Source organism: Danio rerio, chromosome 18 (genome assembly GCF_049306965.1).
Source record: "Danio rerio strain Tuebingen ecotype United States chromosome 18, GRCz12tu, whole genome shotgun sequence".
NCBI classification, from domain to species: Eukaryota; Metazoa; Chordata; class Actinopteri; order Cypriniformes; family Danionidae; genus Danio; species Danio rerio.
Genome location: NC_133193.1, coordinates 19340694 through 19367905, shown reverse-complemented (window position 1 = coordinate 19367905; position 27212 = coordinate 19340694). Strand labels below are relative to the sequence as shown.

The following is a 27212-nucleotide window of genomic DNA, read 5'->3' as shown; positions in this document are numbered from 1 at the left end:
GCTTTAAGTAGCATAAATAATTATATCGTTTTTAATTTATATCTAAATAGTTATTTAGTTCATTATTAATTGTGTATAATGGTTACAAAAGTAATTTGTATAATTCAGTCATCAATGATTAAGGTTGTTATTTGCTATTTCTGCTGAGAATTTTGTACAAAATCTGCAGCTTTATGCAGAATGATTTTGAAAATAAAGTAACTAAAAACTTAATATATGAAATTAAAAAATTATATTTTTAACTTCTATTTATGTTTAAAATGCAAATCCAATTAGATCCATTTATATGGTAAACAAAGCAAGTCTCTCATATAATATATCTACTAAAAGACAGAAAATATTACTTTACAAACTGTGTTGCATATAAATCAAATGCACATTTTCATATCAGTCAATAATATTACTGAAATTAATTATAAAACTCAAATATAGTTACGCATTTACACAAGTAAATAAATAGACAGACTAAATGATTGTGTGATTTCGTGTGGGCCTATTAATGACCTATATAAACAGTAGGTTTTTAATTAACTGAATTATACAGATCACTGTAATAGCCATAATGTACAATTAATAATGGATATGAAAATATTTGCAGAATGGGTAAAGGACATTGGAACTGAAAAACCTGATGAAACATGGGACGAGGCTTTGAGTAATATAAATAGATCCACTACCTGCGCACACCTCAACCTTATACAATTTAAAATTATTCATCAGGTCTATTACAACAAGTGTCAACTCTAAAATACAGTTGAAGTCAGAATTATAAGCCCCCCGGTTTATTTTTCCCCCAATTTCTGTTTAACAGAGAAAAAAAATTTCAACACATTTTTAAACAATAGTTTTAATAACTTGTTTCAAATAATGTATTTATTTTATCTTTGCCATGATTATAGTAAATAATATTTTATTAGATATTTTTCAAGACACTACTATCCAGCTTAAAATGACATTTAAATGCTTAACTAGGTAAATGAGACAGGTTAGGGTAATTAGGCAAGTTACTGTAAAATAACAATAGTTTGTTCTGTGGAATATCGGAAAAAAAAAATATCTTCAAGGAGCTAATAATTTTGATCTTTTGAACATTCTAGCCAAAATAAAACAAATAAGACCTTCTCCAGAAGAAAAGATATTATCAGACACACTGGGAAAATGTCCTTGCTCTGTTAAACATCATTTGGGAAATATTTAATACAATTTTTTTTTTAAATAATCTAATTTTTAATAATTCTGATTTCAACTGTATATTCTGATATTGATGACGTGTGTGATCGGTGTAAAAGTGACAAGGCAGATTTTTTCCATATGTATATAAATAATAGTAGTTATAATAATAATAATAATAATAATAATGTGAAAACAGTCATTTTGGGTGTACCTGAACATCATTAACAAATAAAGAGAAAAATATTACTGACTTCGCTACTTTATTTGCAAGAAGAATATTAAATGAGAGGAAATCGGCAGCCCCACCCAAAGCTTCAATGAAGATCTGCGATCTGGTTTATTTGAAATGAGAGAAAATAAAATATTTAATATAGGGATTATTGATTTGTATTATGATGTAGGTAATAATTTATTTAAATTATTTGTACAATTGATATTGTCTGACTGCAAATGTATACAATACTGTAAAGGTTTTTTTTCTTTTCTCTGTGTTGTAATTGTTTTTTTTTACTAGAATTTAGTTTGTTTGTTAATTTATTTCGGTGGGAAGGGCTGTTATGGAACAAAATACAACCCTGAATTTACAATTTTTTTTTTACAAAGGACTATTAGAGCCTTTAAGACCATTATGAGCTAAATTTTAGACTTTATACAGGACAAAAAAATCTTAAAATGTCTTAAAATTTCAAAAATAAATATTTAAACCGTAAAAAGTCCTAAATTCGCTAAAATATAGTGTTGTAAGTCTAAAACCATTTTAAACTTAATATTCATATGTGCAATTTAAACAGGTCTTCATTTTCCTGTGTGCAACTTAAAGCTCACACAAACCCCCCAGTCTAATATGGACATAGTTTATTTCTCGAGCATCACAGAGAAGAAAATGCAGGTGATATCAGTCAAAATCAGTATTGGCGTTTTGTTCTCTCTGAAAGGTGCGAAGGGAGAGATTTCACTATGACTGACCTCCACTGACCCCTATGCTCCAGAGTGGCCTCTCACATTCATCATACACACACACACACGCGTGCAAATTCAATGCCACCACACAAGCACTGTTTACACTCATACATACTGTATATCCAACACTGGTATGCTTCTGTCAAGCACCAGGTTGCCAAATGAATACTAAATGTACAGGGGATTAATTATACAGTGATGATGTACATAAGCAACATGATGATGTAATCTTCAGTAATAGACTACTAGCGCTGGCTCTAAAAGTCAACATAAGCTGTCGGCTGTCTTTAATATAACATTTGACACATTCTGCAGGCATCAAACAGCAACATAAGACTAGCATACAGATGAAACCTTACCATTTTACTTCAATAAAAAAAATAAATCATTCAACCATAAAATCCTGAAAAAACATTTACAGTATCTGTACAACAAGAACCATAGCTGCTTTTAAGATTACTCACTGTAAAACATTTGTCACTGTCTTAAAAGTTGAGGTCTTGTCCATTCTGAGACCCACTTTATATGTATATCAATCAGGCATGGAAGGTCATTGATTTTTAAAGAAACAAATTGTAAACGTGGTGATTTTTCTAATGGCATGACAGTTCACCAGAAGTGTTTGAGCTGACTTACTGGAAATTAAAAGTCCTTGTGCATATAACCCATTGAAATATTATTAACATGTTTTACTATTTTAAATTAACAAAATAGTTTGTCATGACTAGGCCCACATGGAATTTGCGCGCGCAGAAATCTGCAGATTTTTAGCCCATCATTGAGTCGATGTATTTAATGGTATGTATTATTAATGTTAGTAAATTTATATTTATTTTTTTTTTAAACTATTTAATTAATATTGTGATATGATTAGAGTAACATTGAAATGTTCATATTATTTATGTACAATACAGTTTGTAAAGTAATATTTTTTGTCTTATAGTAGATATATTATTTGAGACTTGCTTTGTTTACCAAACAAGTGGATCTAATTGAATTTGCATTGTACACATTAAATAACAGGTTAAAATGTTATTATTTTTTATTTCATGTATTAAGTTTTCACTTATGATACTCACAAAATCTTTCCACATAAATCTGCAGATTTTTACAAAAGTCCAAAGATTGTGTCTGGCCCTAGTCATGACATATTGATCATATATACAGCATAATAATAATGCTAATTCAATTCAATTCGTCTTTTTTTCTATATCGCTTTTACAATGTAGATTGTTAAAGCAGCTTAACATAAAAGTTTAGTTAATTGAAACAGTGTCAGTCCAGTTTTCAGAGTTTAAGTTCAGTTAATTTCAATTCACTGTGATTTAAATTATATTGTTGAAGTCCAAATACTGAAGAGCAAATGCATTGATAACCATAATAATAATATTAACTATAATAACTAATATAATATACAATAATTATAACTAATAACTATAAAAACTGACCAAACAACTGACTAAAATATGCAGCATATTATAGAATATTTAAATATTTAAAATCATAATTTAAGATTCGTAATTATAATTTCACATCATTATGGTTTCTACTCTTTCTTTTTTTTATAAAATCAATACAGCAAATATATTAATAATTCTATAAATTCCTGATAAATAAATGTAAAGCGATACAATGGCTTAGTGGTTAGCACTGTTGCCTTACAGCAAGAGAGTTGCTGGTTTAAGTCACGGCGGGGTCAGTTGGCATTTCTGTGTGAAGTTTGCATGTTCTCCTGTGTTTGCATGGGTTTCCTCAGGGTGCTTCGGTTTCCCCCACAGTCCAAACAAATGTGCTGAAGGTAAATTTAAAAAACTAAATTAGCTGTAGTGTATGTTTCCCAGTATTGGGTTGCAGCTGGAAGGGAATCCGCTATGTAAAACATATGCTGGATAAGTTGGCAGTTCATTCCACTGTGATGACCCCTGATGAATAAAGGGACTAAGTCGAAGGAAAATGAATGCATGAATGAATGAATAAATAAATATCAATGTCCAATGATTTTATCCTTCTCTGTGTTAATAATAAAATAAATCTATAATAATAGAGTACAGTACTGTTTAAAATGTATTGAACTGTCAAGACCAAAACTGATTGGTCAAGATTGGTTAATTGATATGATCAGTTAAATTATTTGCACAGATTTAAGTTTATTTTCAGGTTTAAATTTGATTTCTGTAAGATTACTGATTCAGTCAATTTGACTTTCAGTGTTCTATGATTTTCTGCTGTTTAGTGCCAATAAACAAAGTCAAATCTACAATTTCACATTGACTAAGTAGTTAAGAGAGATCATTTGGAAGTTTGTGCGTTTAGAAAAAACGAACATGTTGTTCTTTCTTTTCTAAGAATACTAAATCTCACAAATTCTGTGAGCATCAAAACAACAACACCTAGACATAAAGAAAACAACACACGCATGCATGCACACACGCTTGTGTCTTTGGCGAGATCTGTGGAGTGTAGAGGTTCGAATGTTAGATGAGCTCGGTGGCCTCACTAGAGCCGTGTCATGGGTGATAGCACTGCGCTAGGCTAACACTAGGCTACGCTACGCTAGCTGTGTTCTGCCACTCAGAGATGCACTCAGAGTACAACACACTCTCTTTCCATGTCATAGCCTCACTAAAACCCTCCCTGCTTCCCCTCAGGGAGGAGGTTTTGACTCCAAAGCAGCCCTAAACTAAGACAGAGCGAAAAAATGCATTACGCGGTGAACGCTGCGCCGTGCAGAGAGAAAGAGAGAGAGGGCTAGTGTGTGTTATCTACAGCCAGTCAACGTCAACACTTTGTTGTCACAACGATATGTGAGCCTAGCAGGCCGAGTGTGAGCGCGAGCGAGGAGGAAAAGAGAATAGGAGAGTGTGTGAGGTGTGCTGTCAGAGCTGTGTGATTTATAGAGTGTGCTGTCAGACTCCAGCTGCTGAACCAAAGTGTCAGGTTGAGAGAGACCCCTACCAGTGTCTGTGTATTGAGAGAAAAGAGAGCAAGGCAGAGAATGAGTGAGGAGGTAACTTTTGAAAAAGGCCACATTTTACACTTCTTTTTATCCTTGTGAAGGCCATTTGCATGTGAAACCAAAGCTTTTTTGTTGTTCTTTATTGCCATTTTACAAGATCTGTCCTGCCGTGTGTGATCTGTCAGAGATGAAAGGCTAAAATATATCATGATGACAATCTAAATCTAATTTAAAATAAGTGAAAATAAATGTTAATGAACTTAACTAATTCATTTAAATGAAATTAAACAAACACATAAACTGACCGCTTTGGTCTTAAGTGATAGGTAAGTCCACATGGAGTTCGCATTAAAACTAATTTTTGAGCCCATCATTCAATCTATAGCTGCATCCCAAATGGCACACTTTGCACTCATGCACTTACACACTAAACAGTATATGTATGTAGTGTCGTCACAAATGGAACACCAATGTTTTTGTACAAAGCGGAAATTCAAACAGTTTTCCTGATGACGTTTGACAGTTACCGAATTAGTGAAATAAATGACCAAAATACCAAATAATACCTGACGTGATAATCGCCAGCGGGAGGCGCTATAAACATTCTTATGGGAAAATTTTGCTTTCACAATGCAAAATAAATAGTTATCCAACATGTGCACCCCATACTGTAGCTCTACGTGAGCAAAGCTGCGACCATTGAGTGCGTGAAGTGTCCAACATTCCACACTTCTTTTTAATGGCTGAATGAGTGCATCATCCGGGTAATTAAAGTGCACTTTTTATTTTTAGAGTTTTCAGAGTGAACGCACTACTTACACTATTTATACTACAAAATGGCATAGAATAGTGTATAAGTATGTGATTTGGGATGCACTATATGTACTAATGCATGAGTCTCAAACTCAATTCCTGGAGTGCCACAGCTCTGCACAGTTTTGCTCCAACCCTATCAAGGTGTTGATGACTACAATGGACTATTCAGCAGGTGTGAGTTGGAGGTGGTTGGAGCTAAACTTTGCAGAGCTGCAGCCCTCCAGGAATTGAGTTTGAGACCATTGTACTAATCTAAATGAGTGCAAATATACTTTTATTGAGTTTTTCTATTAATTTAAAAATGTTCACGTCCCCACTCACTTTCCTTTGTCTTAATCCCTGCTTTATAAAGGGTCGCCACAGCGGAATGAACCACCAGTTTCTAATAATTCAGTAATTTTATTGAATAGAATGCATATTTTTTTGATGATGTACTATACGTTTTATCATTCTTTTTTGGCTTAGTTCCTTTATTCATCAAGGGTTGCCATAGCGGAATGAACCACCAACTTATCCAGCTTATGTTTTACACAGCGGATACCCTTCCAGCACTGGGAAACATCCATGCACACTCATTCACAAACATACATAAGGCAAGATTAGTTTATTCATTTCACCTGTACCGTATGTCTTTGGACTGTGGGGGAAAGCCAAGCACCCGGAGGAGACCCACGAGAACAGGGTGAGAACATGCAAACTCCACACAGAAATGCTCCCTGACCCAGCCGGGACTTTAACCAGAAACTTTCTTGCTGTGAGGTGACAGCGCTAACCACTGCACCACAGTGTCGTACTGTACATGTAAAGTAATATTATCTGTCTTTAGTGGATGTACAACTACTGTAGCTTTGTTTACCAAGCAAGTTTACCAAGTGGTTGTAATTTGGATTTGCATTATAAGGCTTAAATAAAAGTGTTTTAATTGTAAGTGTTGCTCTAAAATTTAGCTGCTACAGTCTAAAATCATTCGGTATAAATCTGTAGATTTGTTTTTACAAATCTCTGTGCTAAAAAAACTTAACAAGTTTTCCAATTCAGTCTGACTTCAGTTTGATTCTTATATTGTTTCAAACACATCTGACAGACTTTATTCTGAAGAACACAAAATATCAATTTCCCCCAAACAAAGTCAGTTGGAAAAGTTGCATTTGAAATAATCTTTCTTTCAAAGTGTCTTCTGTTTTCCAGAGGAAAGAAGGTCATGCAGGTCTGGAAGACCATGAGAGTGAGTCTATGTTGGCATATATAGACAGTATTTATTTATTTTTAATGAACAACCCTGAAAGAGTCTATTAAGTCATATATAAACCTGAGATTGAACAGAAAGTTAGAGGTCTGAAAAATCTAAATAAATGTGAACTAATTGTGGCCTCTTGTCTCACCAAACTTACATGACTTTGTTCTGTGATAACTTGAAACCTGTTTTAAAGCATTTTGTCCATACACTGATCCTGATCCCTACTCAGTGATCCCTGATCCTGGTCTAGAAAGCCACACAAGTTTGGAGCGGCATGAGGGAGCAAATAATGACAGAGTCGTACTTTCTGGGTGAACTACTCCTTTAAGATAAAGTCTTCTCATCTGTTATGCTATGTTAATGAGCGAGGCAAACAGAGTGAAGTATCCACAGTTCCCAAACCCTCCAGATCACAGCTGCGCTCAGTGTGCATGCGCGCGCGTGTGCGTCGAGCGTTGAGAGTGTGGAGCAGCGAGAGTCGTCTCACCGACAGCGCTTATACTCATACGTCACTGTCACAGCCACGACAGTTCCAGTCCCGAGCTGGCAACCCGCACGCGAGACAACAACACACACCACGCAGCGCAGAGCTGTAGCGCCACAGCACAACCCTGCTCAACTGTCATATCTGACTGGGGCATGTGCCGTACACACCCCCTCCTTCTTCTGTTGTCTTCACATTTTCATTTCAGCTCGTTTTTCTCTCATGTTGCGTCGCTACACATCCTTCGCTCTGTCTGTGCGTTAAAGGAACAGGCTACCATGAGAGACGGATATGAGAAAACGCTTTATAGTGATCCCAGTGGACACATCTTTCTCTTTTTTTCCCCCTCGCTCTTTCTTACCCCCTCCCTCTCTCCCTCTCATGCCAGTCCCCAAATTATTTAATTTAGCGCAGACACCATATCTCCCTATGTGCCATCCCGCTGAAGTTCTCTCTCCCTCCACGTCCTCCTCCCTTCCTTCCTCCACTTTATAGATTGTTCTAAGCAGGGGTATTTCGTGACAGAATCAGGAGTGTGGGTGGGTTAGCTGGAAAATTTGCAAAAAGGCATTTACTTCATTTTTATCTCGACATAAACGCGCACGTGCGCGCTCGAGGCCCGACGCCGGTGTCCCACGTTGTAATAAATGAATGTGAATGTGTTGATTTACTCTGAAGATTAGTGCTGCCCCATGGTGAGTGTTTTTGATTTGAATTCGCCAGGCCGGAGCTTTGTTTGAATCTTCGTCTCAGCAAGGGCAAAGCAACAAAACAAATGCAAACAGGTAAACAACTTAAACATGTCCCCTCCGATTCTAGTTTACTCGAATGCCCACCGCCTGGAGAATTTTCATCGGAAACTGTGTGGCAATGCAAGTCGGTAACACCATGACACATTTCCACATTTCCCATTTGGTTCACCGACTACCTACATATTTAGATAACCAGAAATGCATTAGCCGGTAGTTTCATTAGTTCATTATCATCCCTTGGCTGCGTTCCCGCTATTTGCCACGCTCTTATATCCCAGCACTAAAGCCATCAGAGAGTTCCGAGGCCTAGGACTCTTCATGTCAGCTTGTGGTTGCAGATTCAGTGATGTTGTGGTCTAGGAGAGGGAGCTGCTCTAAACACAGGGCTCATAGCCTTAGCTGGAGACACTATACTGCAGTCCCCTGACGACCTCTTGACGAGCCAGCCAATCAGTAGCAGGTAAGGTGGATTTGAGGAGCTGTAGGCATGTGTGTGTGTGTTGGGGTTAGGGCTCTGAAGAGAGTCCCCCAGATCCCCATTCTAATAACGTACACTGCCACTCCAGACGCAAGGGCAGCTGGGACACACACACACACACACACTGGCACTAATAAAATTGAGCATCACAATAGAAACCTATATCAATATCTACAGCACACAAAACCAGATTCAAAGCACACCAGACAACCTCTCCACGTACATTAGAAATCTAATATGACATACAATGGAACAGATTTTGTGCATGTTTTCAGAGATGCTACACTTGCTAACTGCTTGATTTTCTTAATGTAGACTACATGAGGAAAAATGTGATCATCGCCTCATTTAATAATATTCATTTTCGTTTCATCTTATATTTTTAACAAAATGACTCAGCTGGATGTTTTTAGAGATTCATTTGTTGCTAAGGTGTCATTAGCGTCTTTTTTTTTCTTTTCTGTGTGGTTTATAACTACTACAAAACATAAATACATGTCGTCTATATTACTCTGGATCTCAGATTTTTTACCAGTCCAAGTATTGGTCAATCGATCACATTTTTACTCACCAGAAAGAAAAAAATTGTCAGTATGGTATACAACAAGTTATAATAATAATTTTTTTTGTCTACATTTTATCAGTGCTTGCCACAAATAGATTCGGCCCAGGTATATTAACGGTCGCCCATGTATATTTAGTGACACAATTTGATACATATATTTTTTTATCCACCCAATATAACCAAACATTCCACTAAGTAGTGGAAAATCGTGTCTCGTTTACCCATTTCGTAGCTACTGTGCGTGCAAGACTTGTTTTTGCTTTCGCTTTCTAAAGTTGTCATCAAATATATGTGCACAGCCATGAGAGAAATGTTAAATAATTCATTTTGTAATCTAATTGACTCAGAAAAACTTAACTAAACAGTCGGAGAGGACAAAATTAGATCTAAATTGGCTGCAAAATATTTGTTAACCTTTAAAGATGGCTAACTAACTGATTTCTACATGTTTTATTTATGTAATTATTATCATTTTTTGAGATATTTTCTTATTTTATTCCTTTTTTATTTAAATTAGTTATCATTTGCTGTATATTTTATTAATTTGATTATTAATATAATGCATATTTTATACATCTAAAATGCTTTGACAATACTGTACAAAATGCTGTGAAGCAGTAAAGCAACCTAAACTTGAATGAGAGACAACGTTAGAGAGAAGCAGATTTTACCTGTCAGTAGGTGCACATGACTCCTGAATAGCATAAGAGTAAAATAAATGGTGGATTTCTTTATTTTTCAACTTAAACCCATTAAAAAGAAAAGCAGTTTCTTAATAAATAAAAATATTATAAAAAATCTATTTATGTACTGTTTGTCTAATATAGTTAACTATTTATGTGATGTGGGTAAAAAAAAAGTAGTCTTATTTTAATCCGGCTACCACCACAAGTATAATTCAAACATGTTTTGGGGATAGTAAGATTTGCATAATGTTTTTGATAAAAAGTCCCTAATGCTTATCAAGGCTGAATTTATTTTGATAACAACTTTGTGTTGAATATAATTTTTTTACATTTTTAAATAGAGTTAATAAATATGTATATTCTCACAACTGACAAATGGAATTTGGTAACAATCGCTAAAATTTCCAGTGTCATATATTCCTTAAGAAATCATGTTAATATGCAGATTTTTAGGTCAAAAAACCTTTCTTTCTTTCTTTCTTTCTTTCTTTCTTTCTTTCTTTCTTTTTTCTTTCTTTCTTTCTTTCTTTCTTTCTTTCATTCTTTCTTTCTTTCGGACTCCAAACCTATATAAGAGGTTTAGGAATCTGAACAAAAACCAGAATATAATCAATAACAGTAGAGGTTGTCTCCAATATGTGCGAAACAGAATCCGAACTGTAGTCATAAAATCATACAAGCTTTCCTCTAGCTCTGTTAAAAAAAAAAAGGAAAATGTGTAAGAAAGCAAGTGAGCGTGTACGCCCGAATGACTGCCGCCCCCTTACATCACTCCACTCAGTGCTGTATGAGAACTTGCAGCCCTCAAATATTCAACACTTTGGCAATGTCAAGGGGGGGAGACAAGGAGGCATCAACAAACAAACAAGTGCAAAGACCCCCCTCCTTCCCGCATTCATACACACTCTCACACTCACTCACCCATCCATCCAAACTGCTGAGTACAGTTAAATATTAACCAGTGCTAAAGGAAATACCGTACACCCACGTGTGTGCATACATGCCAGCGGGGAAGGGATACAGGGCGTGGGGGGAATGCGGCGCCCCCTGGAGGGCTCAATCAGAACCGACAGTGTGTAAAAATGAGGCGCGCTGTCAGAGAGTGACAGCAGTGCCTATGGAAGGGCCGAAGGGTGGGCGGTTGGGAGTTCACCTGGGGAAACAAAATAACAACTGAAAGAAAATCTACACACACACACACACACTTGCTCACACAAAAAGTCTCTGAAGTTTCTAACAAAGGAGTGGAGGATCCAGCAGAGTGGGTCTAGCTGCGCTGATCGGGGCGAAGCATCACTTATTTACCAGCTTACATCTGCACTATTTATGGGGCACCAGGGAGAGGCAGAAAGGAAAGAGGGAGACGGGGAGAGAGGGGTGGGTGGGGGCAACACAGAGGGGCTAAAATATGCATGGGGGCTGGCTCTTCTGGGAGCCAGGAAAAAAAGAAAATGGGAAAGGGAGAAAGAATGAGAGACATAAAAAGGCGAATGAGAGAGAGAGAGAGAAAGAGAGAGAGAGTTGGAAACAGTTTGAGGAAGGGAGGGAGTTGGTGGGAGTACGAACGAGAGAAAGAATTAGAGACAAGATAAAGGATGGAAACAAAGTTTGCCATAAGGGAGCGGGGGATGATACAGTAACGTGTCTTGTGAAAACTCTTGGGATAGCGAGGATTAACTCAGAGTGGGGCCGCAATGGGAGGCCATGCTGGCTAGGGCACATAGGCCATGCCCGTCCATCCATTCAGTCTTGTTAACATCGTACACGTATGTTCAAGTCTCATTTCACCTGGGCAGGAGCAGGGTAAAACGCGGACACTGGAATGGAGCTGTCTGTACATCTGACTGCTCTATTCCTCTTCGGCATCACCTCTGAGGTAGGCCCGGAGTGAATGCGGGGGGTGGAGCGGATGGGATGATGGGGTGCTCCCGCTGAGCCATGGGCTGGTGCGAGTACCTCGGTTGGCCAGCCTCAGGGTGAGGCAGACAGTGACCGACAGGGTCCAGTGCTCCCCCTGCTGCTAAATGGACTGACCGGCCATATGCCCAGCGCCGCCGGCCTTATATCACTGTCACACCACGGCCGGGGGCTCATGTGGAGGGGTGGGGTGTTTGAACCATGCAGGAGATTTAGGTCACACCCCCAAGCCCCTAAAATATTAAGTCATGGACCTGAGTAAGCTATTAACCTCACACCCTGCTACTTATAAAGACCCACCCACCAACACTCACAGGCGGGCACTGGAGGGGGCTGCAGGGATGGTGGCCCATAGCTCACGAAGATGAATGTAACTTGGGCGAGGGCAGAATGCAGCTGACCCCAGCGGCCCGTGGCAGCCACTGTGGGGTGAGTTATTCACAGTCTGGCCCCTACTCAATCTGTCTGCCCCATAATCAGCACAGAGAGAGAGAAACCAAGAGGGAAACAATCGCCTTCATATACTGCCACTGACCTAGTACATTAACATAACTGTTCTTAGTGGACATTTTAAGTATGTTTGGCCACTTAAATGGAGAATTTGGGGAAATGGGGAAAAGGAAATGCTCTAAGCAGGATTCACACTCACACCTGTAGATCTGCTGTATAAACAGGGTACAATGGACCTCAGAATCATTTTCCTGTCAGGATTGGGTGTCTGAAGTTTTGAGTCAGGATTGGGTCAGATTGTATTGCATAATATCTAGTTTACAATTAAAGGAAAAAAAACTGGAAATGAATTATTTACTGGGAATGAATTTTTGGGAATCTTGGAAGATTATTTTAAAGCACACAATTACAATTATAAATCTCAAACTAATACATTTTATCCTCTCCAGTACTGTTTCCTCCATACCAAGAATATCAAGACAAACTCTAAAATGTGTTGTAAAAATCCTTCAAGTACCTTGTATACAGGGCTGACACTATAACAGTGTAGAGTTGCACCACTAAAGACAAGTCCTTGGAGGAAATCAACCAGTTAGCAGCAACTTTTTAAACCAGTACATTTAGTTCTATTCCTTTAGAAGGGACAGCGTGGGAGGAATGTGTGTGTGTGTGTGTATGTGAGATTTAAATCCTGACTGGCCCTTAGGCTTGGCTGAGACGTCTGCATTTGAGTTGCTGCTTAAATTGATACTATTTTTCACCTCACAGCTCTGTGATATCTCTAGCTAAACTTGAGTCAGCAGATGTGTCTCAGTGCTCTGCCATGCCTGCATCCACTGGGAATCATTACCATGGGTCAGAAACATCCAGAGGTGCTTAAAACCAAACCACAGCCACCAGGAATGTCTGTATTTCTATACAAAAACATCTTTTTGTTGGGCGATGAAGACACAAAACTCCTGGCCAATAAAGAAGCAGGCTGTATTTGCTACCAAACAGTCAATTAAGGGGGTGTTTATATTTAAATGCGTCAAAAAATAAATGATTCATGTTAACACTGAGATTAGCATAGATAAATTACCCAAATATCAATCTTTTTAGTTTATTGGTAATGCCAGAAAGCCTGAATTGTTGCTAGTTTGAAAAGACAAAAGACATTTGGTCTGACGGTGTTATACCTACTGTATAAAGAAAAGTTACAGCAAAAAGTGTACAGTGTGTGGCAGCACTTTGTAAACGTGTGTGGCAGTGCTTCCTCACTAATGTCTATGTGTGTGTGAGTGTGTCAGTCTCTGAGTGGAGGGGTTCAGGGCATCCCTCAGGGAACTCAGATAAAGGCTTCAGTAAAAGAGAGAAAAAGAGAGAGAGATTGTACCTTTCACAGTAGAAGAAACAAAGAGAAACAGACAGAAGAAAGAAAGAAAGAAAGAAAGAAAGAAAGAAAGAAAGAAAGAAAGAAAGAAAGAAAGAATCTGGAAAGGAAAAATGTCAAGTGGAAAAATGTGTTATTGTTACAGTAGGCAAACAGCTTTTGATGAGCTGTCAGACATCAGATTGTGCTGTGAACTTGAGCGTGAACCTGTAGGGCATACAGTTGTCTATATGGTATCTCTGTTCAGGGCCATCTGAACTGTGATTAGTGTATACTTCTTCCTATACAGTACGTAGTGTTAGAGTTGTTCTCAACTGCAGTAAAGGTACTTATGCTTTTTCAAATATAATCTTTCATGCAGTGTGTAATGTAGCTGTTTGTAAATGTAAAAGCCCTGCCAAGTTGTAAAAAGGTCAAAGTAGAACAAATAAACATTTGTCTGCTTCAATAAAAATGAAAAGTCCATGAATAATGTCTACTTTGGCCAACCATTAAAGTGGAAGTGAAACAGTCAAGTTCACAATATTTTGTAAATTGGTTTCCACGTTAATCCAAATATGTTAAACAAACTCGATCAATGAAAAAAAAAAAAAAAAACGGCCACGTTTCACTGTAGCTTTTAAAGCTAGGGTGCCGCCATCTTGGAATGTTGCTGTGTCTGACATCATGGGGTAGGTTCCATTCCCTCAGCTGAACAGATTCAGTGGAAGTAAAGGATTAAAAACGGACACTGCAAAGCCTAATTTAACCCAATGCATAAAGTTGTGGATGTGCATCGCAGAGCTGGTGCAAATACAAGCATCAAAGTTGTGTCTAATATATACACAATTTCAATTTTTCTTTTTTAATAGCTTTCGTTTGATGCACTTTGGTCCACTCTCTCACACTGATCCAGCGCTGCCTGACGAGGGGATTTACATTCAGACTAATGCAACGATTAAAGCACATGTCTTCACGCTTTTCTTTGTGGATTATGTCAAGACATATTTTCATATCAAGTCAAATAACTCGATTTCTCAACATGTACGAAGGATGTAAAAACCTGCCATGTGAAAATCTCCACCAATCTTGAATTGAACATGAAAAGAAGTGAGGGCTGTATAAGTGAAAATTGAAAGTACCCACCCCCCATTACGTCAGCAACGAACCTCGATGAAAACATGGTTGAAACCCAGATATACAGGCAGGCATCGTAATACAGAGTGTGGACCAAAGTGCATCAAACAATCAATCATTAAAATGGAAAAAAAGGAAAGAAAAATAGAATATATATATATAGTTATATACTAGACAAAACTTTAATGGTAGTATTTGCACCAGCCCCAAACCAACAACTTCATGCCTGGGGTTAAATTAGGCTGAAAAGTCTCAGTGTTCAGTACATGATTTTCTAGTGTATCTGTTTAGCTGAGGGAATGGATCCAACTCTTTGACGTTAAACACAGCGATATTTCAAGATGATTGCGCCTTAGCTCTAAAAACTATAGTACAACATGCCATTTTCTTCTAAATGTTTTTTTTTTTTATCAAGTTTGTTTAATATATTTTCATTAATATATGTTCATTAAAGTAGAAACTAATTTACAAAATAATATCAACTTGACTGACTGCTTCACTTCCTCTTTAAGTGTATTTAATTTGTAGCTTATTAGTGTTGTCAATGAGTGCACATAAACGCAATAAAATGGCAGCATTTTCAGTGGTGACTAATCTAAATGCTGTGACTAATCTTTGATTGGCCATTGTGTCCATAATTTCAACAGAAACGAGTATTATTGGTTATTATCCTCTGCGAAATGTCCTGCTCAAGCAGCTGAGGTTTGGGTTTCTCAACTTGACCTTTTAAGGTTTTATTATTTGACTCCATCTCAAACCGATATTGTAAAATCAACGCCATTGTTACTGCTCTACAGTCTGTACATATTCATATCATGAATTTCATTTCCGACATTCACTGCATAACAACAGACTGGCCAATCCGACCAATCAGAGCAGAATGGGCTTTTAAAAATAAATTATTTTTGAGACTCAGTGAGAAATTATATTATATAAAATGTGAGAAAAAAATAAAGGTGACCTTAAATGCACACAAACCTGCAAGAAACCTCTACAAAATTATCATCAAAATTAGGAAACAATAAAATATTAAACATTTATATTCTAAAATGACCAAATGACATACAAAATTATTTTATTTTTGACTAACAATAATTCATTTTTTCACTTTACTTAACATATTTGCTTGGATTATACTGTAGCTTGCATTACATATATTCATTTACATTTGCTTTCCTAAAACCTAACTTTGAATCATTGTACTTTAGTGTCTGTGTGTGTGTGTGTGTGTGTGTGTGTGTGTGTGTTCAAGTACACAGTGTCAATAGTTGACAGTCTGTTTTTGTATATTCATTGCAAATGTGAGTGAGAGTGGGCCTGGGACAGCATTCCCAATTGTGTGCCCTGACGATGCTTGTGTGTGTGCGTGTGGATAAATGTGAGTTCCAGCAGTCACAGCAGGTGGTGTGATTGATTTGCAGAGTAATGGGTCTAATCGTTACTGGCTTGAGGATGCACCTTGTTTTCTCCTTTAATTCCCTTATTAGCTGTGATCTGTGTCACATCTGTGTCTATCAGGGCTAACTGAGATCGACTACAGAATCCCACTATATTCCTGAACATCACAAAGCAGAAATGCATTTTGCTACTACAATAGCATTCATTGTACAGTTGACGGATAAAATAAATAAGTTGCTTTTTGAAATACTTGATTTTGATTGGGCAATGACAGCCCAATAGTCAACAAAGATACACATAGATTCTAGGCTATCACTTTAACCATTTAAACTACCTGCTCTACCAAATGGTTGACCATATTTGGACTGTTTTGAATAATGACTGTTAAAGTCATTGAAAGAATGACGTTAATCACAAGAAAACGTGTTAAATGAGAATTTGAAATATTTTATGGCATACTTCAAAAAATAAAGATGATTTAGTATTCAAAAATGTTTTGTTTTGATAATTTTTAAATAATTTCTTGTCTTACACTTCATATTTTCTGATTTTCACAGTATTTGAATTAATTCCGGTACTTTTACCATAAACCGACCCAACCATTGGGGTTGCATTGAATGTGTTAACTAGCGACATTTGCAGTTAGGAAATCCAATACAACATTTTTTACTTGGTGAGGCAGTTAAAGTACATAGAATTATGAGCGAAAATATTAAGTTAGATAGTCAACACCCCTAAAAGTGTGGGTTTCTTTCGATAATGCAGGCAGTTTTGATTGATGTAATGTTTCTATTACTTGTTTGTGATGCTTCTTTGCTTATTTTGGGTTTAGAGATTCTGTGCCATTTTAGAAAGTGTGTAATAGTGGCCTCTACAATAAAAAAAATGAAAACACTAGTTCATAAACCATTGAGATAAATTCAGTCAATGTTTAGGAAAGAATTAATGTGTATTTTTTGTATTCTTCTTTGGTCTCATTTGGACTTATTGCATAATAAAATTACCAAATGCAAGTAAAAATGATTATGATTTATACAAAATCATAACAGAAACATGAAATTTGTGCACTTTATTTTAATGGTCCATTTGAGTATTAGTAGACTCGTTCTCATGTTGAAAGAAGTCACGAATCAAACCAAACAGCTACAAAGAAAATCACTACATCAATGACTTTAATTGAAGCAAATAAATTAAAGACAAAATTATTTTAGCACCATTAATGAAGTAAAAAACTAGGTAACACTTTATTTTGATGGTGCATTAGTAGACTGTCTGCTTAATACTGTTGATACTGCTCCTTTAACAGACATTTAATCGACTATAAGAAACTTTGCAAGTAAATGTCAACTTGTAATCTAATGAGAAGTAGTTGGCATGTAGATGCAATGTAACTTAAATTCAACAAACAGACCATCAAAATAAAGTGTGACCCAGTTTTTATCCACCAATTTACCTCATTGGAAAATCTTCAAGTTGGAATTCTGGGAAAACAGCATTTCTTTTTTTTTAGGTCAGAAATAATATATATATATATATATATATATATATATATATATATATATATATATATATATATATATATATATATATATATATATATATTTTTTTTTTTACAAAATGATGATTAATCTTTATAACTATATGTAACATGTACAAATGAGTCACAGTAAAAATAGCTTTTTGAGTAGAACACGTAATGTACCAGTTTCAGGGGCATTAAAATGTACCAATGGGCAGTAAAAGTACTCAACTGCCACCTGTGTGACAAACATAATCGTTGGGCTCATACTGTGCCATGCGTTTGTTGAACTGCCATGCATTGCCTTTTACTCACCTGGAGCTCAGTTTGGAAGAAGAACTTCTGCGGACACTGGGAGCAGTCATATATCTTGTCCTCCTGTCCGTGGACGGCAAAGATGTGCTGCTGCAGCTTATTGGCCTGAACAAACACTGAGGGAGAGGACAGAAGGGAAACAGCAGTCAAACGATTGGCTGAAAGGCTTTACCCAAGAGTGTGCGGTGAATTGGCTGTGAAAATAGCTGATTCGATTAAGAACTAATCCTGAGTGAGGAATTAAAAAAAAAAAAGAGGGAAAAAAAAAAAGAAAAATCCATGACTACCAACTTTCACGCTTTGGGTAGGAGAGGGAGTATAAAAATAATGAATTTTTTGGATTTGAGACAATGTGTCGGCACTGAGGAAAGAGAAAAGGGGGAGGGGGGTGTTCTCAAATGAAAAGCTCTCAAACTCTCTTTATCGGAGAGCAGGGGATGACAGCCGGAGATGGAGGGAGAGACAGAGACAGACTAAAGTATCCCCACCAGACCTTGTGATATTTATCAATAAATCATTCCTCTTTCCTCGGGTTTTTAAATTCCGTTCGTGTATTTTTTTTATTTTTTTTGTTTCTGTAAACTTAAGTTTGCTGTGTGTGGAGACTATGAATTATTGAGCGTCCCTGGAGGAGAAGGCATCCGCTTACTTATTCATGAGCCACACAGGAATAGTGTTAAAGTTTAAAGGAGGACTGCGTACCTGTAAGGGAGGAAAGGGGGAAGAGAACGTGGTGTAGCTAAACAACTCGGTAAAGGTGAAAGAAAGACGGAGAAGTAATCCGCAAGGAGGAAAAGAGGGAGAGGGAGACAAAGGGACGGACAAGGCGAAAGAACAAATGATTTGATCAGAGGGGTGGAGAGAAGGACGAACGCTGGATCGAATGGGAATGTACATGGAATATGGAAGTGGCTGAAACTGGAAGAAAAAGAAAAAAAAACGAGTGCGAAATTATCTGGAGATCAGCCTGTTGCAATGCTAGGGACAATATGGCCTCCAACACTGGTCTTTAATGTTGACAAGCTCATGTAATGATTTCTGATTCCCAAAGGTTGGCTGACAAACAGTCCAAAGTGACTTTCAAACTTAGTGTGAGGAGATATACACACACACACACACACACACACACTCTCACACTGGGCCTGTTTAACTAAATGCACACGTACACAGAGGGTCCTACCCTGGAGAGCCAGAGCGGATTACACTGCCTTTCTATAAACCTGCCCTTTATTCTCTGACCTCTCTTGAACACTCACACATGGATCTTCTCACCTCAAAAGACATTCAGCATGACAACTGGCCAAAGCTTGCCGTTTGTGCGCAATACTTTACAGTGAACAAAAGAGGCGTTAAGATTTGATGAAGCCAAAGAGCTCGTTTGTCTATTGCGCTGCAGTGTCTTCTGGTCCAGTGAAAGTGGGACGTCTGACAGGCGCTCGATCTGCCCAGGGGTCATGAGTCCCACCAGGCATCACAGCAGGAAGATCAGCTCTCATTAGCTTTAGCATCAGCTCAGCAGGACGTCTGCACCAACCGCAGCCGCTTGTCTTGGCCATGTTGAACTTTATTAACCATTGTGTGCTTCTGCAGAAGAGTGTGTCATAATATATCTACTACATTGAGTCTGGCGAAACTGATCTTTATTTATATAATGTCTGTATGTACGCTTGTATTTGGATTTTATATGAATTCCAGGAGTCTTAAGTCATTCTGTGTTCTCAGAGCGAGTCCATGCCTGGTCTTTCCTCTCCCTCTCGCCAGGATGAACAATGAATTTAATAGTTAATTCAGTTCAATTAGAAGGACAAGGAGAAGAAATGGAGCACAGGAATGAAGGGGAGAGAGGGGGTGAGTGGCAGAGATGAGGATGTGATGGAGAGAAGAGGAGGAAAAGAGAGAAAAGAGACAGGACGAGGAAACTAATAAATAAAAAACATGAGACGAGAGATTAAAATAGGTGAGATAAAAAACAAATAAAGATAGACGAGATAAAAGGAAATGAGAAAATAAGAAATGAAAAGTGATGAAAAAACGTGAGAAAATTAGAAGAGACAAAACAAAAAGCAGAAATAGGATGAAAAGGTGAGATAAAAGAAAACTAAACGTAAATATATGAGACAAGAAATAAGAGAAGAAATAAAATGAATTAAAGGAATTAAGAAAAGAAAAAGACACATGACAAGAAATAAAAAACTGAAAGAAATTTTTAAAATAAAAAATGACAAGCAGAATTGAAAAAAAAAAAATAAATAAAAGAAAGAATATGAAACAAACAAAAAATAAATAAGATTGGATTAAATTAAATAAATATATGGTGAAAGAGTAGCAGCAAAAACAGGATACAAAGAATAAAAAAAACTAAAATTACAGACAAAATAAGAGCAGAAGAGAAGAAACAACAAAATAGTAGTCGTAATTTCACACATGATACTACATAAGGGAATGTACTAAATGGTGAGACCCTGGAGAACGAGAGCGGATTACACCGTCTTTCTATAAACCTGCCCTTTATTCTCTGACCTCTCCTCACCTGAACACACACATGGATCTTCTCACCTCTAAGACATTCAGCATGACACCTGGCCAACAGAAAAATCTAGTAATCATGTGTAAAAGCTAGTAATACTTCAGAGTGAACAAAAGTGGTGCTAATATTAGCTAACTGTAAAAAAAAAGATTAAAAAACGAAAAGGTAAAAGACTACGAATTCTAGCCTGAAATAAAACTGAGGATTAAACTCAACAAACAGCATTACCAGCTTCACTTATTAAAGTTTGGCTTCATTTCTCTCATATATCTACAAACATCTTTGATACCCAATGAATTTATATGTTGTTGAATATGTTTATTTTGAACATTTAGTGTTGATCAGTGGTCATTTTTGTAGGGCTCATGATACCTTCTTACTCTTTCACACGAGTTGTTCTCTGGCTGTTCTAACAGTGTTTGTAAAATAGTTATGACAAGAAAAGCTAAGAGAAATTGTAAGTGATTTTGTTTCTCTTTTAATATTGATTTAAGTCAGTCGGTATATGAAGTTTTTAATAATATGGGTGATTTCTAATTGGCACTGTTGCCTCACAGCAAGAAGGTCGCTGGTTTGAGTTCTGGTTGGGTCAGTTGGCATTTCAGTGTGGAGTCTACATGTTCTCCCTGTGTTCGTGTGGGTTTACTCAGTACTGCGTTGCAGCTTTAAGGCATCCTCTGTGCAAAACATATGCTGGATAAGTTGGCTGTTCATTCCACTGTGGTGACAACTGGTTAATAAAGGGACTAAGCGAAAGAAAATTAGTTAAGAAATGAAATGATTTCTAATTATTTTAATATTGTTTAGGGTAGTAACATGTCTTTCCACAGAAATGAACAAAATGTTATGGAATTTAAAGACATTTCATGCACAAACATTTAGAGCTTTAAAACTATTAAGACACACAGACATTATGAATCTCAACAAGGGTGACTATAAATATTTTTATTTTTAAAGCATGTTACAACGCTTCAAAACTCCCAGCATGCACTGCAGCATTTATAAATCTTGCAGCTAAATGTTCTTACTATTTTCTTTGTTATTTTGGTTTTGTTGTTGTGACTTTGCAGTGGATAGTATTTTGATGTTCAGAGTTTGCTCCGTTTTTGATTGTCACCAGTACTAAAATTCATAGGCTGTTTAGTGATGTTTGTGTCACCCCCCAAATAAATATCAAACATTGATAATTTCAAGTGAGAGTACATTCAATTCAATTTAAATGTATAGCGCTTTTAAAATGTAGATTGTGTTAAAGCAGCTTAAGATAGAAGTTGTAGTGAATTGAAAGTGTCAGTCAAATAAATCACCTACTTTCATTTAAAGCTTTTATTCACATATGACAAAAATAAAGTCACACAAGCTAGTAATGAAGGACGCTAGTAATGCTGTTTGTGGAGTTGTTTAGTACACGTCTGCTTAGATCTTAGGGATTTAATGTATTTGATTTTCAGTTGATGGTTTTGGCTTTAAGTTGCTTTTCTCTGTTCTTGTGACTCTTTTCTTTAGTATTTCTGCTTGTTAAAAGTTGCTCAATCCTCATTTAATTAGACACTTAATTATCTTATCAACTTCATCACTGCTTTAGTGTTACTTCAACACTGTAGTGTGGACACATGTAAGTGCTCTTTAAAACAGAGAATTTTGCTGTGGTATTAAAGGGGTTAAAATGTGTTAGATTTTAATGGTTATATTCTGTATTTATGGAAGCAAATTGTTCAAACAAAAAACAGTAGGTTACCCTACTCCAGCCAGTATTTTACCTTAAATTCAAGTAAACAAATTTAAAAGTGTATAACGTGTTTAAATCAAAGATGAAAAAAGAAACACTGGTGTTATGCTGCATGTTTCTATATTTAAAGATAAATGTGTAGTCACTGATGAAGTGGGAATCTCTTCGCTAATTTAAATCACATGAATGCTTGTGCGAGAAGAGAAGATGGAACAAAAAGATTTGATTCTGCATGTGATGCTACATGTGCTAAATGGTTTTTAATTGAGTTCAGGTGGCCACATGCATGACCAAGTGACCATATACTGAATGTGTAGTTACTATGCTATTAGAGACAGTACATATGCCCCCACCCCTGCCAACACTCAATGACTGCCCCTGACCCTATGACCTTAACCCCACCAACCCCCTGGGCTGGACCCCTCACCTGTAAAGCAGACGGGACACTTGAAGGTGCCTCCCATGCCCTCAAAGCTGTGCTCGATCAGGTGACACAGGAGCTTGGCCGGAGAGTCAAACATCTGGTTACACAGCTTGCACTCATGATTGATGCCTTCCTCTGCAACACAAGAGTATGATACAACAGGTTACACACACACACCAGTCAGGTCAGATGGAGAGAATGAGACAGACAGACACACACACATGCTGCCAAAAGACAAGGTATGACATTTTTACACATTAACTGTCTGCAAGGGTGTTTTGTCTGTGAATGCAAGACGACTTTTGGAGTTCTGTCAAGTGAACAGGGTCATTTTTCTATTTCTTCCCGTCCTTGCACATCATTTGTGGTCCCAGGCTTATAATCTTCAGCTCTGGACAGTATGACCACCCGTCCCCTCCCTCCTCTGCCCAGTGCCGTCTCTTTCCCGGCCGGTAATTGCCTGCTGCCCCCCCAGTGCTGCAGGCTCTGTGCCCTCCCTTTGCCCGCTGCTCTATTTTAAGCCTGCCTGAGTGACATCAGTGCCGCCCCCTGCTGGTGTGGGACAGATGAAAGGTGGGCGTTGTGTCCTGGCTGGACGCCTCTGCTCTCGTCTTATCACCCACCCGCCACACAGGCCTGAGCCTGGCCCTCCTGCCTGTGCTCCATCAGACACCCGCAGCCGGACTCCTACCCTGATCCCCCAAGCCCCTAACTGAGCCCTGGGGTACGGTAGACGCCACCACAGCGCCGTTTCCCAGACCCCTATCTTCTTAAAGCGTCCAGCACCCTGCCGGTCAGTGCAGACAGGCCCGAGGAGTCCCGCTGCAAAGCTACGGGGTGCACAGAGGGTTAATAAAGTCTTCAATCATATATCCCCACCATCACCCTGACCTCCACCTCCCGCCCCTCCCTTCCAAAAGCCACCTCCGCCGATTCCAATCTCTGCTCCGTCTCAAAGGCCCACACAAGGGTGCTCTAATCCCTGTTTGAAAAGAGCGGGAGGAGAGGTGGAGGGGGCAATGAGAGTGAAAGTGGGGGGGCATTGGCAAGGGCACCGCTTTGGTCTAAACCCCCCCACTGCCTCCTAAAAAGACATTGCATTCGGGAGGTGGGGAGGGATTCCTTTCTGGGAGAATGAAAGCAGCAGTGGACAGAGGTTATGTCTGAGTTTAATATGTCAAATGCCTTTTGGAGGAAAATCTGCTCTAGTTCTGGGGCCCAGGGTTTGAACCAGACCAGATCGTTTTTGAGATCAGTTCTGTGGAAGAACACTATGCAAAAGGATAGAGATGAGAGGAATGCAAGTCCAAGTGAAAAACTGCTTGCTTTTTCAGAAAATTAAAGCTGCTGCAGACAGAAGGTAGCACTGGGTTTACTGTGTCAAACGCCTTTTGAAGGAGAATTTGATCTATAGTAGTTAAGAAAATGTCAAGATAAGATCCAGTACAACACTGTGGATGAACAAATTACTATGCACACAAATAGAGAAGAGAGGAAATCAAGACTGAAGTGAATGCACTGCAAAATAAATTCAGTTCTTTGAGCATTTTCATCTTATTTTTAAGGTAAAATATTTAAACATTTCTGAAACCCGATGAATTCACTAGATTAATATTACTATTAGTTTGGACATACTATGCAGTCAAAAAAAAAAAAAAAAAAAAAAAAAAAAAATATATATATATATATATATATATATATATATATATATATATATATATTTTTTTTTTTTTCATCAGTTATAGTGAAAACTTTGACTTAGGCCTAATCCCAATTCTATTTTTGTAGCCCTAATTTAAATTTACCCCTAAGAAATGGGACAGCACAACAACACCTGCACACGTCATCATATGTCATTGCAAGCTCTTACTTCATTAGAGATCAACGATGGCTACTGCTGTAGTTATACAAGTTGCGTTTATTTTCAGTATTTATCTTAAGGAAATCACTGAAGGTATATATCATGTTATCATAACAATATAATGTGGCAATAAGCTTGTAACTGTACTGTGCATTTACACCATGGCCATATTCATCCATGTAAACACAAGAAAACAACATTATAGCAGACATTGTAAAAAGCTCATTCCCAGCCACTAGACTTTTCTTACAGGTTATTTGAGTGTCATAGAACGTCAGATGTGAAAGTATGTTGTGGGACAACTATACAAGAGTTACTATGGATTATAGATCACAAAATTTAGCATTTTTTTTATTTTAGCGTTTGTATTAAAAAGCATGACTTTAAAACACGAACACCGTTATGAATGTATTAAAACTTTTACTTGTTTGTTGTAAAAATGCAAAAAAAAACAAATTTGTGCATCTCCTGACTACTGTGTGCAGCTATGGTTTCAGATGTGGTCCTGAAAAATCTGAGTTTCAAGGGGTATCTAGCGTTTCCCCTTAGCCCTACGCCTTCAAGCTAAAGAGAATTGGGACACCCAAACTCCTTCACGTAAACATGCAAAACAAGGGGTAGGGGTATAGGGTGAAGGGGTAAACTTGGGATTGGGCCTTAATAATAGGTTTAAATTGATGTTTTTTAGGAGTGTTTGACAAATTTTCAAGTCTATTTTTGAAAAAGTCTCAAATGTACTTAAGAAACAACACTGCAAAATACTCATTAAAACATACATCAGACATAAAAATATGTTGTCTCATTGTTCTGGCAGATTTTTTTGTTCTATTAATAACAACACAAGTAGAAAAAATCTGCTTTAGCCCAAAATACACTTTAGAATCCAGTACATGAATACAGATAACCTGAAAGGACTGCATATACATAGACCATGTGAAAAAAAGCCCAAAATTAACAAGAATGAAAGGACAGGTACAGTATTCTATTCTGTGGGACTAGAAGCAATAACAGATGAGGTTACGACTGGACTTGTTAGATCAACCTTTTTTTGAGGAGGATCTACTCTTTAAAACGATGCAACATTTTTACAGTGGATACAGACGGACCAAACAATACGCACATGAACAGAAACAAGGGGCAAGCAAGACCAAAGTGAAAAATTGGGAAAAATGAGAGAAGGAGAGTTAGAGGAAGAGAATTCTGCTAAAGAAAGCAGAAAGCAAAGGGATAATTGGGCTGTCCAACACAAAGTAATGGTAGCCAAGGGGCCTGTGAGCATGTGTGTTTTCGCATGCGTGTGTGTGTGTGTGTGCAGTAAAAGTAAGCCTCTCTCTGAGAGAACTGCAGTTGATCAGTAAGTACGGAACATGCTCCATCATCTATTTTCCAGTCTGCGTAGAAACACTAAGCTCTCCACTTCATTGTGTGTGTCTATATGAGAGAGTGATGGGGCTACGTTGGGATTACAGTTGCTTGTTACTGCAAACCAGACTAGTGCTGTCAGGGAGAGCATTTGATCAGTGAGGCTGACACAAAGGTCTCAGAGAGGGGGACTGCAGTGTGCTAGGGGAGCCATCACACCACTAAAGAGGAGAAGACAGACGTGTAGAGTGCAGCAGAGGGCCTAGGAAGTGCATGACAACAACACGCTCTTTCATAACTGAAACTAACTGGGGGTTAAAAAAAGAACAAAAGGACTTTACAAGCACTGCGACACCTCGCGAAAGGCAAACCGAAGAGATTTCAGAATTCCTTCCCTTCATCTCGGAAAGCATTGATGCTTGGCATGTTGTATGTGTGTGTGTGTGTGTATAAATATAATGTACACAGTTTTGTTTTAATGTCGCTAGGTAAAGGGGTTGAAAAAGCAAACAAATTCTTCTCTTTGTAAGAGACTTTGACTAATAATGAAATTTAAAAACGATTTATCTGATGTCCACCCCTTTTCTCCACAAAGTTCACCCCATATTCATTGCTTAATATGGTCTGTGCAAAGTTAAGCAAAAAAGGAGGGAGGGACAGGAGGGAAGATAGAGATATAAGAGCAGCTAGAGGCAGGGAGATGTGTGTCTGAGAGAATATTTAACTGGAATTGAGAGGGAAAGAACAAGAAGGAAAAAAGAAAACTGGCCGCCTCTAAAGGTATGCAGCATCTTAATTGAGAAACGGCATGAAGCCGCCACACATTCGCAGAATCACTGATGAGGGCTTTCCAGGACATCGATAGAAGGAGGGAGGCGGAGAGGGAGAATGAGAGAGAAACGGCAAGAGGATCGAATCAAGAAAACAGAGATCGTGCAATCAGATAGGTGCAAAGCAAATGAGTAAAGGATGTATTCATATGGTATTCCAGGTTGTTATTCCACCGACTGAGCAGGCCAACTCTCCTTGCTGCTGTGCCTCTGCAGTGGCTGCTGCTGCAAAGCTTGGCCAATGTGCTTCCAGCTAATTGACCAGGGGGAGCCAGGTGGCGCCCT

General features: G+C 37.8%; 1 protein-coding gene across 28 annotated transcripts in view; it reads right to left on the bottom strand.

Moving 5' to 3' along the window:
• Positions 1-27212, bottom strand: part of znf423 (zinc finger protein 423) — a 218887-nt gene that overhangs the window by 12335 nt on the left and 179340 nt on the right. For all 28 annotated transcript variants that reach the window (XM_073929366.1, XM_073929371.1, XM_073929367.1 and 25 more), the window contains 2 exons: positions 22878-23009; positions 18195-18310 (listed from right to left, as the gene is read on the bottom strand). In XM_073929366.1, coding sequence (XP_073785467.1) covers positions 18195-18310; positions 22878-23009 — 248 coding nt within the window. The remainder of the gene's footprint in view (positions 1-18194; positions 18311-22877; positions 23010-27212) is intronic.